Below are 19,118 nucleotides of genomic sequence, written 5' to 3'. Positions count from 1 at the left end.
TGGGCCAGAGCCCGGCTCCCCAAGACACAAAAGCACCTTTAATGGCCCCGAAACGGCGGACATTTCAGGTTGCAGACGTAGTTCAAGGCCTCCCTCCCTCCCAACGCCCCCAGTGGTGGAAACGAAGTTTCAATCCACTTAGGTTAGATGAAATCTTATTTACCAAAGAAATATATTAGCCAATCTCATTTATTTATATGTATGGTGCCAAATTTTGTGTGTGTGTTGTGAGTGTGTGTGTGTGTGTTTGGAGATTGAAGCCCGGGCCAGCCTCAAGCACTCAACCTGCTCAACCCACCCCAGCCAGCCTTCACCTCCGCAGAAATAAAAAACACAGCGAGATAGGACTCAAGACGGAGCCCGTGGCGTAACTCCCCTGCTCTCTCCCACTGGGGAATCTCTATCATCACTGACTACAGTGGGTCAGTCTGTTGTCACCCGCTGCCTGAATGTGACTGAGAAACCCAATTAGCATTTCCTTGATATCAAGCCTTATCAAATGACCCGTGAAGAGAGACTCAAGTTAGGCTGAGCAGGTCCAATAATCTTATCAGTTACTTTGAGAACTTCCTGTAGTGCCAAGTTTCCTGGTGCATTTTAGCCAAACGGAACCGAAACAAAGGCATTCAACTACAATGGATTGAGTTCAGGTGGTTCTGCTAATCCGCATTAAATTCATCCTCAGAAGAGAGGACCAGGGATTTGCTTACTACCTCAGAAGGCCGTAAAGGCAAGTGTGAAAGGCCTTGCCTTGCTGGGAAACTGCTGAGAAAACAGAGCCACCCCTGGCTGTCTGCCACGGAAACCAACGCTGCTACAGCCAGAGCCCACCTCGTGTGCCGTTTCTGTGTGGTAAACCTGAAGAAACGTGAAAGTACCATGGAAGGAAAAAAAAATGTATTAACTGAATGTAACAATTCTTCTTTCTTTTTTTCTCTTTTTGTGTCATATCCGGCGATGCACAGGGGTTACTCCTGGCTCATGCACTCAGTAATTACTCCTGGCAGTGTTCAGGGGACCCTATGGGATGCTGGGAATCGAACCCGGGTTGGGCTGCGTGCAAGGCAAATGCCCTACCCACTGTGCTATTGCTCCAGCCCCTGAAGATAACAATTTTTTTTGGCGATGCATAGGGGTTACTCCTGGCTCTGCACTCAGGAATGACTCCTGGCAGTGCTCGGGGGACCCTATGGGATGCTGGGAATCAAACCCGGATCGGCCACGTGCAAGGCAAATGCCCTACCCTGTGCTATTGCTCCAGCCCCCGAAGAAGATAACAATTCTTGAGGTAAGATGAGACACTGCTGAAAAGTTAACAAAGTCACAATGATTCTGTTTAATTCTCTTCCAGCTCTAAAGACGTAACTCTGCTTTCACCGTCATTACACTCTCGTATGGTTTCAACAGGGGATATACCTCCTCTTCTAAGAACCTCTGAACCTGTCAAAGAGGAAAGCAAAGCGAAGAAAAGTTGAATTTGGATAATGCTTTTTCCCTCCAATGTCAGTCCACACTACTGAAACCTAAAGTGAGATTTTTTTTCCTTTCGGTTTTTGGGCCACAACAGCAATGCTGCTCAGGGCTCACTTCTGACTCTGCACTCAGGAATTACACCTGGTGGTGCTTGGGGGACCATAAGGGAGGCCGGGGATTGAACCCATGTCGGCCGTGTGCAAGGCAAACACCCACTCCATTGTACTATCATTCTGGCCCCAAATCTCTTCGTCTTTAAAACCCCAGAATTAAACACAGTACCTGATCAACTAGTCTGCACACTGTGGAATTTTTTATTTCCTGGGGGGCGGGGGGAGAGGGAGGGACACCCTGCATTTTTTTATTGTGGAAGCAGGGAGGGACAGGAACACACGGCACACCGAGGGGTGTTCAGGGCTCAAATCCAACTACCTGCGTGCATTTTATTTATACATTTATTTTGGTTTGGGGGCCACAGCCGGTGGTGCTCAGGGGTTACACCTGGCTCTGCACTCCGGAATCATTCTTGGTGGGCTCGAGGGACCCTATGGGATGCCGGGAATTGAACCTGGGTTGGCAGCGTGCAAGGCAAACGCCCTCCCCACTGCGCTATCGCTCCAGCCTCACCGCTGAGCTCTTTATCCAGCCCCTGGTAAATGTTTCTGCGTTCAACTTTGCAGACTTTCAAAAGGCCCGGAAGAAAGTGATAAGCATTACTTCCCAGGAGTGCACCGAGCCAGCCAGGCGGCTCAATCAAAACCACCCGGGGCGAAACGTGCTTTTATCCAACGAGCCAGTGGCAGAACTGAATCCAGAATTCCCTGAGAGCAGAACCCGCCCTTGGGCTGACACCTTGTGCTCTAGACAAGTTTCCCCAGGTGGGCAGTGGCCAACCCCCATACCCTTTGACCACTGCCCGGGGCGTTGGGCAGATTGAGGGACATAGCAGAAGCCCTGGCTGCGGGTGGGGCACTTTCTGCCTGTTCACTCAGAGCTAAGAGAGACTTCAGAGGGCAAAGGGGGCAGCAGATCAGAGCAGCTGGGGCATCTCTGCTCTAGACGCGAAGAAACCAGAGAAATCCACGGCCAGCTCAAATCTCCACCTCGATCGTCACCTTCCAGCTGCCGTCTCACGGCACTGGATTCTGGCCCCGCGGCCCCTGAAGGCTGCCCTGACGATTACCTGCTGGGAGGACCGGCCAGTGAAGGAGGACGGGTCCAGCAAGTGGTCCAGCTGGGAGTGGATGGGACTGAAGTAGGCATCGGCCTGGATCCGCTGGATGAGGTCATTGTCACCCCCTTCCTGCTTGACCACGGCAGCGGCCTGCTGGGACAGCACCCTGATTTTCTCGTGACAGTCCTGCAAGAGAGTGCAGCCATGCTGAGATGCTCGCGAGGTGCCCTGGTGCCCCAAGTGAACCCACACCTCACGCCCCTGTGGACCCCCAGGCGAAGGTGAGCAGCCTCACAGTCGGACCCCCAAGACCTGGACTGACCACATTCTGGGGGGAGACTGACGTGGAGACCATCTGCTCTGGACGCCCCGGGCCTCGCATTTTCTACCCACGTCCAGTGACGGGGCCGTTCCTTCAGAGAGGAGCCTGCTTTTTTTTCTCTTTTTTGGGGTCACACCGGCGATGCACAGGGTAACTCCTGGCTGCACTCAGGAATTACTCCTGGCGGTGCTCGGGGGACCCTATGGGATGCTGGGAATCGAACCCGGGTCGGCCGTGTGCAAGGCAGATGCCCTACCTGCTGTGCTATTGCTACAGCCCTGCGGGCGGGGGGGGGGGGGGTGAGGAGGAGTCTAGGGCCCCACTCCTGGCTCCCATGCTCAGGAATCACCCCTGCTGGCTCAAGAGACCATGGACGGTGCCAGGGACTGGCAGCAGGGCTGGCTGCACGCTAGGCAAGAGCCCGAACCCCTGTGCTCTGAGGCCCAAGTGAACCTTTTCTCCCAGTGATTGAATCACGTGTTGGGGGTGGGGCGGGAGAGGGGATGCTGAGGCCTGAATCTTTGGCATCCACACATGCAAAGGACACATGCTCTCACCGGAGCACACCCCTCCCCCGCCGCCCGGGTGACGCAGGTCACAAGCCACCCCCGCTGCGGAGGATGGAGCGCGCGGGCCTTCGGGGCTTCGCACCTGGCGGCTGGCCCCCGCCTTCACCATGGCCATGATGATGTTCTCCGTGGCCATGAAGGGCAGCTCCTGCCGGATGCGCCGCTCGATGACCTGTGGGAACGGATGAGGGCCAGAGAGGACGGTGACAAATCACAGTCAGGAGTAGGGTGTAACCTCCGGGCAGCAAAGGACCCCGCAGAGATGCGGACCACCATAGCGAGAAAGAAAGAGCGTTTCGCGTCTGAGTTTTTCAGTTTTCTTACAAACTTTACTTTACAAACTTGTAATTATTTTGATTTTTTTTTTGACTCAGGCGGGCACACGGCTGAAGCTGATTCGACTGTCCCCCTTTCTGTTAACGTGTTTGTGGACCCCACGGAAGTTAGGTTACAAGCCCAAGAACGAGCTTGAGTTGGGAAGAGCCACTGACCAGAACAGTGTCCAGCTCACTCCGGAGCAGAAACCGCGACACCGCCACCCTACAGCCCCAGACTGTCTTCTCTCTACTGCTACTATTATTAACGCTGTAGGGCTGTGCCTGGCTGTTGAGGGGGCTGGGAGCAATGCACTGTGAGTAGTTGAACTCAGTGTTTTACTATTTTGCTTTTTAACCCAGGTTCTTGGGTCAGGTGTGTCGTGCGGCGTGCCTGGCCTGGGCAAGGCCCCGAGGTCTAGCCGCAGCACAAAAGCAATAGCCCAGCAAGAAACATAACTGAGGCTCTTACTTTGGGGTACACCACCAATCCTTCAGAAATGTTTTGCAGTGTGTTCAATATAGTATCTGCAGTGAGAAAGGCCTCCGCCAAACAGATCCGTCTAGAAAACAAACAGCCACCTCAGTTATGCTGTAAACAATTACCGTGAGAAGCAGGTGTGTCCTATGGCCCAGGTGTAGGCCAGGGACTGAGCCCTGGGCTCACACACCCAGGGACATCCCTGCCCGCTCATGGCTCCTGCCGGAGTCTCTGCAGACAACGTCCTTCGTCACTTTCCAACAATATCCGAGGATCCTCAAATTCACCCGGTTTTGCCAGACCGTGACCCCAAGAGCAAATACGCACCCAACCCGACAGCGCCCCCTGCTGGTCCAAGGGCACCTCAAGCCTGACTCTGAATCGGTCACAGTTCACCGCAGCACGCACACTGACCGGACCCTCCTGGTCCCTCTCGAGAGGCACCATCACCCCAATGCTAAGCTGAACAGTGGCTCCAGGCAGCCACTGGCGCTGCGCCCACACCCTCTCTCCCTCGCACGGCTGCAGGCTCTCCCCTGGCGTCGTACGCATGCGGCCTGCGGCTCTTGGGGCTGAGTGCAAGGTGAAGCTCGGTCTTTCCAGAGCCTGAGAAGCAGTAAGGAGGGAAAGGCACTCGCCTCCACGCAGCCGCCTGACTGCCATCCCCGGCACCCCTTAGAGTCCCCAGACCGAGTGCAGTCAGGATTAAGCCTGAGTACAGAGAGCCAAAAGCCCCAAACAAAAGCAAACCTGGAACAAGGGTGCAGCGCACACACCAGGCCCTAGGCACCACCCGCCGCACCGCATGCACCAAGTCCTCTAGATGTGCCCCTGGGGCCCCAAATGCCATCCAGGCTATGAAGAAACCGAGACAAGGGTTCTAAGCCTCAAAGTGGCCCCCACACTGGGAAGCTTCCCCGGACCTTCTGGTCTCCCTCCTCGGCACTCCCCATGAGTGAACACGCTTCACCTCGACACTCCCATGAGTGATCACGCTTCACCCCTACACTCCCGTGGGTGATCACGCTTCACCCCGACACTGCCTACCATGCTCCACCCCTGTGCCCCGCTTGCCGTCAGGCCCTTGGGAACAGGGACGGAACCAAGAGCCGCTCAGGATGAGCCTCTGCTCCCGTCCGCAGCTCTCTGCAGGGAGGGCCAGCACTGACCGGTTGGCACTGTCGTCCAGCGTGCGTTCAAACCACTGCACGGCGGCCGTCTGCAGCGGGTCCATGAGCAGCGCCATGAGGTGCCGGGCCAGGCTGCAGCAGCGCTCGGAGCGCATGGGGTTCCGCTTGTAGGGCATCGCGCTGGAGCCTGCCGGGACGAGCAGAGACGGGCTTCAGGGGCCGGGGGCAGGACCGGGCACGGCTAAGGCAGTGCGAGCACACGGCTACGGGAAAGGTGGGGATCGAGCCACAGCCAGGGTAGGATTCAGGTTTACGTATCGGGGTGAGGCTTAGGGTTACTGTGTTCAAAGCTGAAAACCCTAGTATTGGACAACTGTTAAATTTAGGCTAATGGCACAGTCAAGGTTAGGTGTTAGGTTTGTCTATTTCATATTTAGGAATAAAAGTATGTCACTGTCACTGTCCTCCCAGTGTTCATCGATTTTCGAGCGGGCCCAGTAACGTCTCCATCGTGAGACTTTGTTGTTACTGTGTTTGGCATATTGAATACATCACGAGTAGCTTGCCAGGCTTTGCCGTGCAGGCAAGATACTCTCGGCAGCTTGCCGGGCTCTCCGAGAGGGGCGGAGGAATCGAACCCGGGTTGGCCATGTTGGCCGCTTGCAAGTCAAACGTCCTACCCGTTGTGCTATCGCTCCAGCCCAGGAATAAAAGTATAGAGATTATTAAATTTTACTGGTGGATTAAGAAATAGGCTAGGGCCAGGTTTTGTAAAGGTTTATTATTATTTGCTTTTTGGGTCACACCCAAGCAATGTTCAGGGGTTACTCCTGGCTCAACACTCAGGAATTATTCCTGGCAGTGCTGGGGGGACACTATGGAATGCCAGGGACTGAACCCGGGTCGGCCACGTGCAAGGCAAACACCCTACTCACTGTACCATCTCTCAGGCCCAAGGTTTAAGTTTAAACATCAAAACTAACACCTACACAAACCTAACCCGGCCCCTACCTAATCCTAACCTAGAATAAGCCTGAATCTAGCCTAGGTTTGTAAGTTTCAACTAGCCTAAATTTAGCAGTTGTGAAATACTTAATATTTTAATTTGAACAACAGCAAAACCTAACACAGAACCTCAATACTAACAAGAACACTAACCACAGCCCTATTCCTAATCTAGCCTAAACTCTTCCATCAGTCTAGATTAAACAATCAAGTCATACTTAACTGGCATTTTGAAATAGGAAGACAAAAAAATCCTAACACTTAACACTTGCACACACCTAACCCCAGCCCCAATCCTAACCATAACACTAACCCTGTACAGCACCTGATTGCACCCTAGGCCTAAACCTAAGAATTAGTCTAAATTTAACAGTCGACCCATTCTTGCATTGTTGAGTTAAACACAGAAAAACCAAACACATAGCCCTACAAAATCTTGGATCCTAACCTAGAGTAAACCTGAACCTAGCCTAGACTCATCACTTCCAATTAGCCTGAATTTAACAACTTCCTTATACTAGCTTGCATTGAAAACTATGAAGAGAAAACTTAACCTTAACCCCAATCCTTACCTAACCCCATGCTTACTGTGATGGCAGATTATGCCTACAATTACCCATCAACTTAAATTTAACAACTGCCATATATATATACATATATATATATATATATATATATTTTTTTTTTGCCTTTTGGGTCACAACCGGCGGTGCACAGGGGTTACTCCTGGCTCTGCACTCAGGAATTACTCCTGGCGGTGCTCAGGGGACCCTATGGGATGCTGGGAATCGAACCGGGGTTGGCCTCGTACAAGGCAAATGCCCTACCTGCTATGCTATCACACTAGCCCCTTTCATTTCTAAATTTAAATCCAAACCTAACATCTAGTCCCTGCACAAACCTAACTCCAGCCCTAGACCTAACCTAATCTAACCCGATAGGAAACCCAGAATAGGCTTAGAACTTCCAAATAGCCTAAATTTAACAAGCACCCTATACTGACCTTGCAGATTTAATTTTGGAAACAGCAAAACCTAACCCCTCAGACACCTAACCTCGCCCTAGTCCTTGGCCAAACCTGACATTTGCCTATGCCAAAAACTACCAATTACCCTGAACCTCACCGTCTCCTGTGCTTTCCCTTTAAATCCACACACAGCCAAACCCAACATCTGAGCCTTCACCAATGCAACCCTACCCTCAGCTTCAACCCGAACCCTACGCTAACCCTTTACACTAAAGCATAAACCTACAAATTAGCCTAAATTTAAAACAGCCCAATATTCACTTCCACTTTTAGCCCTGGACACAGTAGAATCTAACACCTAAGCCCTATACAAGCCCGAGCCCTAACCCCAAGCCCAGTAATCCTGAACCTCGCCCAGCCTCCAAACTTCAATGTGCCTGAATTTAACAATCGTCCGACACTCCCGCTGCCTTTTGCACCACGAGCACAGGATCCTCCCATGGGCCCCACTCACCGATCTGCTGTTTTTCAAAGGGCTCCTCCATCTCCTTGAGGTTGGCCAGGAGTCGGATGTCGGTGCAGATCTGGGGGAAGAGAAGGCACAAGCATCACCCCATGCCCAGGGACTGGCGTGCTCAGGGACCACCTGCACAGCCCAGCGCCCCGGAGGAATCTCCTTTCTCCCAAAGAGCCGGGGGCGACAGAATCAGAGGCGTGGGAATGCAAATGTGGAGCAGCGCTCAGGAAACCAGGCAGAGGATGGGCGAGAGCACGCGGGCACAGGCACTGGCCTGGCATGGGACCATGGGCATGCGACTCCACTCGCACCCGTCCCTGCACGTGGTCACTAAGCGCCTCCGGGGCTGATCCCTGAGTACAGAGCCAGGCGTGGCCCCCAAACAGAACAACAAGAGAGAGACGTGGGCAGACGGTGGCCAGATGAAACGGAAGGAGAACGCCCGTCGTGGTCTCTCCCTGAAACCACCTCAATGCTTCTGGGGGGATTTGGCCCAGCACTGGGGCGCTTGCCTGCATGGCACCCGGCTTTGACCCCTGGGACTGTGCACGCACCCAGGAAACGGTTCCGGGCCAGGACGTCGCTCCCTGGCACAGCACACACTTTGCATGTGCGAGTGAGGCCTTGGGTTTAATCGTCTACCAAACCATATGCACGCTCAAGCGTGTACACACAACGAATCACCAGAGCAACACAAGGCCTTACTCCCGAGCCCGCGATGTTCAACTGATCTGTAGCGACTGGGTCCCCAGCCTGAACCATGTGTCCCCACGCTGCTGGTACTCACCTTGTGTACGGAAGCCCCCAGGCTCGCCAGCACGGACAGCACCTCAATATCCACTTTCCGGGTGTACGTCTGGCCCGTGATGATGAACGCCCTGGGAAATATTCCAGTGTGTCAGACAGAGGCAGAAACTCCGGTGAATCAGAGCTTGGCCTTCTGATCGACAAGGCACCCCGAGTCCGGTTCACTGGCCACTGGCTCGCCAGTCAACACTCCTCCCTTCCCTTCCACTGAGGCGTGGGCAGCTGCCCTAGCCCGGGGACACATGGTCCCGGGTGCCCAGTTCCTGACACACCTTCACAAGGCGGCCGTGAGGAGCCAGCGCGTGGCTTTAATGGCCCTCAGAGGAAAGGGTCAGCTTCACACGGGCCAACTGGAAGTCGCCAACAGCGTGGGTGACCCCTGAGCACGGGGCTAGGAGTAGCCCCTGGGCACCCAAACCTCAAATCTCCTTGCCAGCAAAAATAGAATCCAGACATTAAGACAATAAGAGCCGGGTCAGAGACAGGAGTTAAGGGCTGTGAGGAATAAAGGAAGACAGTCCCCTGAGGTGACCCTCAGGCCTTTCCCCGCCCTTCACCTACCTCTTGAATCCCGCCTTCTCCGTCACCATCCTGTCAAGCTGCTCTACCTGGGAGAGAGAGACACACGTGACTCCAGCCGAGCCCCACCCGGCCAGCCTGGATGCCCGGAGTGCTCTGCGTACCTTTTTTTTTTTTTCTTTTTTGGGTCGCACCCAGCTATGCTCAGGGGTCATTCCTGGCTCTGCACTCAGGAATCACTCCTGACAGTGCTTGGGGGACCATATGGGATGCCTGGGATCGAACCCAGGTCGGCCGCATGTAAGGCAAACGCTCTACCCGCTGTGCTATCGCTCCAGCCCGCCTGCGTACCTTCTGGTGGTCTCCTTCGAAGAGCTGCAGGAAGCTGGCCTGCGTGCCCGTGGTACCCTTCACGCCCCGGAAGCGCAGCTCCTCCCGGACCCGCTTCAGGCCCTGCAGGTCCATGCAGAGATCCTGGATCCAAAGGCAGCAACGTTTGCCAACGGTGGTCAGCTGGGCAGGCCTGAAAGATACCCGCAAACAGGAAACTGCCATGCCCATGTGATCGGCTGTGACAGTGGGCACCCAGGGACCCAGGAAGCCGGCAGAGTCAGCCAAACACACCCATGACAGCTGACTCCAACCCAGAACGGGGCGGGAGCGGCCCCTGGCGGTGCTCAGGGGGGACAGTATGTGGTGCCAGGGATCCCAGTGGGGGTCGGGTGTGCACAAGTCAAGTACCTTAACCTCTGAGCCAGCCCTCAGGCTTCAGAAACAATTTCCTTAGGTTTCTACGATCAATGCCATTAACTCAACAGGTTTCCCTAACTAAAGGAGACAGAACCTGTACGGTTCTGTTAGCACAGTGCTGTGTCATGAATGCTTTCAGCAGGGATTCAACACGGCTGAGCCCAGTTCCTGGCACCATCAGGTCTCCCCGGCACCTCCAGGAGTGACCCCTGAGCAACACCACCCCAATGAGCTTAAGCAAAGGGCTGAGATTCAACAAGCTTTGGGTTTCAGTTGTAAAGTTAGATGCAATAAAACAAAAACAAAACAAAAAACAACAACAACAATAAAAAACACAAAGAAAAGCCAGATACACCCACACAAGCCCAGGGAGGGGCACGTCACTCACTGAAAATGCGTGAAGCCCAACGTGGGCAGGTCGGCTCGTTCTTTGGCAAAATCAGCAAGTCGAGAGATGACTCTGGCGAGCTACGGAAGAGAGCATGGTGGGAAGGGGACCGCGACACAGCCCCGAACAGACCCCTCAGGTGATTTTTACACAAAGTCACACCTCCGGCTTGTGAAAGACAGAGGACAGCGGACAAAGTGTCCCTCCAACTTTGCATTTTCAAGTGCCACCAGGGCAACCAATGCTTGAAAACAGAGTTGGCACCTGAAAAAACAGACAGGAGTGGATAGAGTACAGTGGGTAGGGCACTTCGGCACCTCGCATGCAGCGGACCCGGGTTCGATCCTTGGCACTCCATATGGTCCCCAAGTCCACCAGGAGTGATCCCTGGGCACAGCTGGATATGGCCACAAAACAAACAACAACAAAAAGACAAAAGAACAAAAAAACAAAACCCAGCTAACCAAAACCAGTCGCTTTTCTATTTAACTGGCATGCCTGTCAGGGAGAGAACAAAGTCATACACCTGAGCCAGGTATTTCACGTGTACGTGGCTATAGTTCATTTCACTTTAAAGTGGTCACTTCCAGGGTCAAGACTAATAGTACAGGGGGCAGGGAATTTGCCTTGCACGCAGCTGACCCAAGTTTAACCTGACACTCTGTGTGGTTCTCCAAGTCCACCTGGAGAGGTTTCTTTTTTTTTTTTCTTTTCTTTTTGGGTCACACCTGGCGATGCACAGGGGTTACCCCTGACGGTGCTCAGGGGACCATATGGGATGCTGGGAATCGAACCTGGGCTGTCCGCGTGCAAGACAAATGCCCTATCCACACTGTGCTATCACTCCAACCCCCTGGAGAGATTCTTGAGTGCAGAGCCAGGCATAAACCCTAAGTACCCTGGGGCATGGCCAAAAAAACAACATAAGAAAAGCACCCACTGCCAGCATGTTAACCCAGCAAGAGAAAACTGGTCCTACGCATCAGACGTAGAGCTATTCCCTAAGGTGATCACCTATTTACATGGTGTTGATTTACTCATGAGCGGCGCCATTTCCTATCACAGGCGACCTCAGGCCTCTTCCAATCCTCACCTTTGGCAGAAGCAGGTCAAAAGCATTTCTAAGAATAATCAGGTCCTGCAAACAAGAAAAAGCAATAATCCTGCGTTATTAAATAGCTTTGCTCAGAATTACCTCATGCTTTTTTGGGCGATCACAAACTCAGTCCTTCAGCGAGTTGTCTTTCCTACAATTAACTTCTCACTGTACAAGGCAGAAAACGCCACCTCAGAAAGAGATATCACCAGGCGCTGGAAGCAACAATCCCTTCAGAGCCACAAAGCTCCAGTCCCGAGGGACCCAAAATAAGTGGAAAACGCAATGGTGCAGGTGCTCAACTCCCAACGCAGAGCACCTGTTTGGGGTCAAAGAAATCTCTACCTTCCCAGAAGCATGTTTGACACTGTAACCCCCTCCAACCCCCTGGTGCCAGGGACCAAACCCAGGGCCCCACACATGCAAGGTAATAAACATTCGATCACTGAGCTACTGCTTAGGCTCAGAAGGCGTGTCTGGAGGTGGAAAGGTAGTTTAGTGGTTGGGCACTTGCCGTGCATGCAGCCAATCAGGGTTCGACCTCCCTCCCCCATACCCTATATAGTCCCCCCCAGTAGCCAGGAGTAAACCCTGAGCACCCTGGGTTTGGCTAGAGAAGGGGCTCAGAGCAGGCTTTGCATGCCGGAGTTCTGGGTCTGATCCCAGCACAGAACCAGGAGCCACCTGGGCACAGCCGGCAGTGGCCCCAACCCACAAAGAAAGGCCAGCGCAGTCTTCGGTCAGGGCCGGGCACCTCTGCCCACCCATCTCACGAGGGTCGCCAGGACTTGGGTTCCGTGGGAAGGATTCCCCGCCCCCCCAAAAAAAACCCAGAAAATTCCCGCGCTCCGAGACTCCTCCCCCACAAGCCCGAGATGATGCCCTTACGGTGTTGTCGCCCACGTAGCAGGAGGTGGCGCCCAGGTGGATGATGCCCGCGGCCTTCGGGCAGCAGCGGCCGAACGTGTGCACGTGCGCCATAACGTCATGCCGCAGCCGCTGCTCCTCCTCGGCCGCCAGGGCAAAGTCGATGTTGTCCAGGTTGGCCCGCATCTCCTGGAGCTGCTCCTCCGTGATGGGCAGCCCCAGGGCCTGTGGGCAGAGCACACGGGTCAGCGGACCTCGGGGAACACGCCCCCCCCCCCCATCCCCCAGAGAGGCGCTCAAAATCCGCATCCTGGGGCCAGAGCAGTGGCACAGTGGGTGTTTGCCTTGCACGTGGCTGACCAGGGTTCGATCCCCGGCACCCCTTATGGTCCCCTGGGCACTGCCAGGAGTAATTCCTGAGTGCAGAGCAAGGAAGGAACCCCTGAGCATCAGCGGGTGTGACGGCCCCCAGAAGGGTCAAAATCCGCATCCTCTCGGCAGTGTGGAGACCCAGCAAAGGCAGAGCTTGTCTTTCAGTTAACAGCGGGAGGGCTTTTCACTCCCAGCAACGGCCTGGGTCAAGTTTTGGGTGCCATTCCCCCCTCCTGCATGTGACAAAACAGGCAGAGAGAAAATCAGGGCACCAATTCAATCAGCTAATCAGTGGCTGAATAAATAGCAATACTCCTACATTAAAAAAAAAAGGGGGGGGCTTGAGAGATAGCACAGTGGGTAGGGCGTTTGCAACTCAGGTTCAATTCCCAGCATCCCATATGGTCCCCTGAGCACTGCCAGGAGTAACTCCTGAGTGCAGAGCCAGGAGTAACCCCTGAGCATCGCCAGGTGTGACCCAAAAAGCAAAAAAAAAAAAAAAGAAAAGAAAATCAGGGCTCAAGCTCCTAATAAAGCATACTATGGCTGTCTTCTGTTGGTTGTGGGGCCACACCTGATGGTGCTCAGGGGTCATTTGCAGCACCAGGTCCAGGTCCACTTACAAGGCAACACCTTACCCACTGTACCATGCTCCAGCCCGTACTACTGTCCTTTACCTCTCACTGGTACCTGAGTCCAATTTCTGAACTCTCTCTCTCTCTCCTCTCTCTCTCTCTCTCCCCACTCCCATCATCTGCACGAGCACGCCATCATAAGGGGCTGGTCTGAGGGTTTTATTACTATTAATAGTGATAACAATGGTTTATTAACAGTAATAAAACCCTGAGCTATTACTGTGCGGTGCGGGCACCAAATCAATCATTGCGAACTATCAGGGCATCACTGTACTTTCCCTGGGCACAGTGATGGGGGAGGAGGTTACATCTAGGGTGAAAGTTTCTTTTTCTTGGGGGCTGGGGGGGGGTGTTGGGCGGGAGAGGAGCCTTAACTGCCCCAGCGATCGGAGTTCCCGGTACTTGAGGTCACCGCCCTGCCGCCTGCAGTGGGCAGAGTGGCCGCAGTGGCATTTGCCTCTGAAACGCGATAGCCGCCTGGGTCACCTCGACTCGTCTGAGGCTATTTCTGAATCACGGCGGGCGGAGAAGCCACCGGCGCCCAGCACGTGCAAGAGGGGGACGGGTGCAAGACGGGGGGCGACAGGTGCAAAGGGGGGCAAACACGGGGGGGGGGGACGCGGGCAAGGGAGGACACGTGCAAGACGGGGGGCAGGTGCAAGGGGGTGCACACGTGCAAGAGGGGGCAGGTGCAAGAGAGGACACGTCACGTGCAAGAGGGGTCAGGTGCAAGAGAGGACACGTGCAAGGGGCGGCTCCTCCGCTCCCGGGCGCGGGGGTCCAGGCGCGTTACCTGCTCGGCCTCCGCCAGCCACAGCCAGAGCTGCCGCCACGTGCGGAACTTGAACCTGTCGCTGAACACGAAGCACATCTCCGGGCTGGCGTAGCGGGAGGCCAGCGGCGAGCGGTAGCTGTCCTGGCCGCACGAGGCCACCGCCGCACACTGGTCACCCGCCGCCGCCGCCATGGTCCCAGCCGCGGCGAGGGCGGGAGCGGAAGCGGAAGCGGAGGGGCGGGGCCCAAGACAACCCCGCCCCCCGGGTTCCGGGCGCCGCGGCGGGGGCGCTGCGGCTGCGCGCGGCCGAGGCGAGCACGGCGCGGGGTGGGGGTAGGCGGGGAAGGGGGGGGGGGGAGGGCGAGCCCGACTCGCGCCTGCGCAGTCGCGAAGATGCGCCCGGGCTGTGGGCAGTGCATTGCTACGCTCCCGGTGCGGGGCAGCTGGGCTTGAGTCCTCCGAAGAGCAGGGCCGCGGTTCTGCACCCGTGATGCTGGGGGCAGCTCCCAGCACACGCCCTCCCGGCCCGCAAAAATGTCCTGTGGTTGATCGGTCATAACAAAGGCCTCCAGTGTTTATGGGGGACTTCCCACGGAGCAGACAGAAACAGCTCTACCCACGTGACCGTGCTGAAGCCTAAATCGGAGGGCATCAGCCTTGCACGGGGCTGGCCCGTGTGGTCACCCCAAGCACCACCAGGAGTAATACCCCCCACCCCCACCCCGCCCGGGGAATCTCCGGGTGTGGCCCCCCCAATCCCCCCCCCCACACACACACAGTCTTGTTCGTTGCAACAAAATAGCAACTGGAATTAGCAAAAAATAGTTCAGTAAATTTGTGAAAATTGCTCTTGTCTCATGGGCTGGAGCAATAGCACAGCGAGTAGGGCGTTTGCCTTGCACACGGCCAACCGGGGTTTGATTCCTCTGTCCCTCTCAGAGAGCCCGGCAAGCTACCGAGAGTTTCTTGCCCTCACAGCAAAGCCTGGCAAGGTACCTGTGATGTATTCAATATGCCAGAACCAGTAACAAGTTTACAATTTGTTGTGAGACGTTACTGGTGCCCACTCAAGCAAATCAATGAACAATGGGAGGGCAGTGCTCTCTCACAATGATCTTATCAAAGTCACTGGGAACTTTTTTTTAAAAAAATATTAGGTAAGACTTCACATTTGATCAGACTATAAAGATGCAGAGAGAAACGAAATACAAAAGCCATAAGGTGGGCATGAGTGGTGATGGTCTGTGTTTGGGGCCACACCCAGTGGTGCTCAGGGATGCCTCCTGGCGGTGTCTTGGGGACCATAGCTGGTGCTCAGGCCTTGAACCAGGGTGCAAAGCAAATACCTTAATCTCTGTCCTATCTACCCAGCCCCACGTGGTATTCTTAAGAAAAAAAAAAAAGTTGGGGCCAAAGAGATAGCTCAAAGGACCGAATGCATTTTTTTTTTCCTTTTTGGGTCATACCCAGTGATGCTCAGAGGTTACTCTTGACTCTGCACTCAGGAATCACTCTTGGAAGTGCTCCGGGGACATACGGGTTTCTGGGGATCGAAGCCAGATCAACCGCCTGCAAGGCAAATGCCCAACCCGTTGTACTATCACTCCAGCCCGAGTGCATGCTTTGTGTGCAGGAGCCAGGGGTCCATCCCAGCACTCATGCTCTGGGAGCACCCCTGAGCAGAGTCACGAGCACACAACATAAACAAGAAGTAAAAAGAAAACATATAGTGGTGATATAAGATTGAGAGAGGGAATGTGCTCAGGAGTGGAGTTTGCTGACCTAATATTGACTTTGGATTTTAATGGTAAGAAATACCAGAGGGGAGTGACCTGAATAGAGACCACAGGCAGGGTTAGGGGAAGGGGACAGAATTACTAGGGCCTCACTGGTCATAGGGCGGATGGGCCCTGGTGGTGGCGAAATGGTTAAGGTATATACCATTTGCAGATGGCAGGACTTCCTGCTGGGTTAAATCATGGTGAGGCAGTGAGGGTGAATTATTAGATAGAACCATTTACTGGGGTGGGAGGTTGGGGAAGGTGGTTTGACATGGAAGGGCCCATTTGACTTACCGTCTGACTGTGGGACAAAGTCGATGGCGAAAGCTTGTAAACAGCACCAGGGAGGACAGTGACACGCATGAGGTTGGTTAGTTGAAACCATTCAGAAGATGCAGCGGGCCTAGGAAACAAAACTTACCCCCAGGGGCGGCCCTCCATCATGGAAAGATCAGAGGAAAGAGGAGAGTAAAAGTGGCGTTGAGGGTGGGTATCGCTGTCTAGTGAGACTCGAACACAGAACAGAGGAGGGCCTGGCTTTACGCACTAATGAAATCCAGTATTGCAAGGTCTGGCCTGTGGACCAGAGCAGGTAGGGCATTTGCCTTGCACACAGCTGGCCTGGATTCAATCTCCAGCACCCCAGATGGTCCCAAGTCCTGCCAGGAATAATCGCTGACACAGCCAGGTGTGGCCCAAAATTAAGCAGATAAAGGATAGGAAAGGCAAATGATAAGTAACATACAAGGGATGGAGCAATAGCACAGCGGTAGGGTGTTTGCCTTGCACGCAGCCAACATGGCCGACCTGAGTTCGATTCCTCCGCCCCTCTCGGAGAACCCGGCAAGCTGCCGAGAGTATCTCGCCTGCACGGCAGAGCCTGGCAAGCTCCCCGTGACGTATTCGATATGCCAAACACAGTAACAACAGTCTCCAATGGAGACGTTACTGGGCACGCTCGAGCAAATCGATGATCAACGGGAGGGCCTTTACTTTTTTACTTTTAAGTAACGTAACAGAGCACAGATGTGGAGTTGCATTACTTAGAGGCAAACGGCCACGCTCACCGGAATAGGAAGTTTTCCTTTTTTCTTTGATTTTTAGGGCCACACCCAGCTGTGCTCAGGACTTCCTTCAGGTGGGGCTTGGGGACCATAGGTAGTCTAGGGGACTAAATTCAGATAGGCCAGACGCAAGCAAGCACCCTACTCGTTGTACTATTACTCTGGCCCAAGAAGTTTGTTTTATTTTGTGGGGAGGGGGGGGAACCATACCCAGCTGTGCTCAGGAACCGTATGTGGTGCTGGGGATAGACTGGGGTTCGATATTCTAGTGGTTCTGATGGTAGAAGCAGAAAGCAGATCAGGAGAGAACTCTCCAGAGGGAGGCAGGGGCAGGCCTGTGCACACAAGAGGGTTTTTTCTTTTTTTCTTTTTGGGTCAACCTGGTGATGCACAGAGGTTACTCCTGGCTCTGCACTCAAGAATCACCCCTGGCAGTGCTCAGGAAACCATATGGGATGCTGGGAATTGAACTTGGGTCGGCCGCGTGCAAGGCAAATGCCCTACACCCGCTATACTATTGCTCTAGCCCTGAGGAGGGCTTTCACCAGGGGAGAAGGGGCCACAGAGAATGGGCCTGCACTGGAGGAACCGCACCCGTGGTGTGATCAGGACAGCGCCCTCTCTTGGCTGGTATGTGTCCTGTCAAGATGCCTTTGCTTGCCAGTTATATCCACATCGAGTCCTTGCTTAGCCCAGTGAGACTTGGTTTTAGGGGCCACACCTAGTGGTACTCAGGAGCTACTCCTGACTGTGCTCAGGAGTCAGTCTTGGCAGTGCTTGGAGGACTATGCAGTGCTGGGGGGTCAAACCCAGGCATCCTGCCCCTTGAGCGCTCTCTGGACCCACAGTGACTCTCCCCAGTGGTGTCTGGGATCCTACGTGGTTGCACCGGTGACAGACAAGTTTCAACTACCAGAGTTGGATATACGTGGATGCTTCGAAGCCGGCCTTGGTATGGTGAGTCACCACTCACTCCATCACTGCCGCTGGCGAAACCTTGTTCTGAGCTGCAGTTCTCTCTCTCGCTCCCCTCCCTCTGCTCCCCACACAGCACTCTGAGAACTAAGTCACTGCAGTTCCTAGAAATGGGGAAACATTTTCCTTCCATTCCTCCCTTCTGCCATTCTTGCGGTTATTCCTGGCTCTGTGCTCGGGCCTTCCTTTGCCATTCTTTTGTCTTTTTGGGTCACACCCGGCGATGCTCAGGGGTTAGTCCTGGCTCACGCACTCAGTAATGACTCCTGGCGGTGCTTGGGGGACCCTATGGGATGCTGGGGATTGAACCCAGGTCAGCCACATGCAAGGCAAATGCCCTACCCACTGTGCTATTGCTCCAGCCCCAACCATTCTTTTTTGGGGGGCGGAGTCACACCCAGCAATACTCAGGGGTTACTCCTGGCTCTGTACTCAGGAATCACTCCTGGCAGTGTTTGGGGGACCATATGGGATGCTAGGGATTGAACACGGGTCAGCTGCATGCAGGGCAAATGCCCTACCTGCTATGCTATCACTCCAGCCTCCCCCTTGCCATTCTTGATTACATGTTTTGTTTTGTTTTTTCTTTTTGGGTCACACCCAGCGATGCACAGAGGTTACTCCTGGCTCTGTGCTCAGGAATTACCCCTAGTGGTGCTCAGGGGACCATATGGGATGCTGGGAATCGAACCCGGGTTGGCCGTGTGCAAGGAAAACGCCCTACCCGCTGTGCTATTGCTCCAGCATGATTACATGTATTAACAAGCTTCTAACTTGGCAGGTGACAAGTAAGGACCTGTTCGGAGAGGACACTTGGCCTCCAGGGTGAGGTGCGGCTGTTCCTCGGAGTGCCAGAGCTCAAGGCTGGGTTGGAGGCTCCCCGCAGGTGCACCCCCAGGTTAGACAGGACAACACTCATCTCTTGCAGAGCTTCTGGAATCTGTCCCCCGACACGCAGTGCAAACCAACTGGCCAATGACAATGGCTATCCCAGCCACAGAAGTGATGAGATGAGAATCCCGGCGTTGAGACCCAAGTTCTGACACTGGATTTCTAGTTGATCTTTCATGTGGAGCGGGAGAGGAAAAACGGTAGAGGAGAACGCTGTCGGAAACTGAACGAACTAAATGGCGAATA

At 54.3% G+C, this 19,118-nt stretch overlaps 1 protein-coding gene across 1 annotated transcript; it reads right to left on the bottom strand.

Moving 5' to 3' along the window:
• Nucleotides 1-272: 272 nt before the first annotated feature.
• Nucleotides 273-14,353, bottom strand: ADSL (adenylosuccinate lyase). Its single transcript, XM_056137439.1, has 13 exons — nt 14,180-14,353; nt 12,401-12,604; nt 11,510-11,554; nt 10,417-10,496; nt 9,630-9,801; nt 9,321-9,367; nt 8,740-8,830; nt 7,950-8,019; nt 5,503-5,650; nt 4,325-4,415; nt 3,621-3,710; nt 2,657-2,833; nt 273-1,440 (listed from the first exon to the last, which is right to left on the bottom strand). The coding sequence occupies exons 1-13, from the start codon at nt 14,351-14,353 to the stop codon at nt 1,354-1,356; spliced, it is 1,476 nt and encodes a 491-aa protein (XP_055993414.1). The 3' UTR covers nt 273-1,353.
• Between the last annotated feature and the right edge of the window lie 4,765 nt (nt 14,354-19,118).

The sequence above is a fragment of the Sorex fumeus genome, unplaced genomic scaffold (assembly GCF_029834395.1).
Source record: "Sorex fumeus unplaced genomic scaffold, SorFum_2.1 ptg000125l, whole genome shotgun sequence".
NCBI lineage: Eukaryota > Metazoa > Chordata > Mammalia > Eulipotyphla > Soricidae > Sorex > Sorex fumeus.
The sequence above is the reverse complement of the archived record's forward strand: the minus strand, read 5'-3'. Positions and strand labels throughout refer to the sequence as shown.

Bases quoted from the DNA above. Each gene is read 5' to 3' on its own strand.
- ADSL (XM_056137439.1), bottom strand. From the start codon at position 14,353: ATGGCGGCGGCGGCGGGTGACCAGTGTGCGGCGGTGGCCTCGTGCGGC. The intron at 12,605-14,179 runs GTAACGCGCCTG...CTCTGCCCACAG, and splicing joins GGCTGGCGGAGGCCGAGCAG to GCCCTGGGGCTGCCCATCAC. The intron at 2,834-3,620 runs GTGCGAAGCCCC...ACTCTCTTGCAG, and splicing joins AGGCGGGGGCCAGCCGCCAG to GACTGTCACGAGAAAATCAG.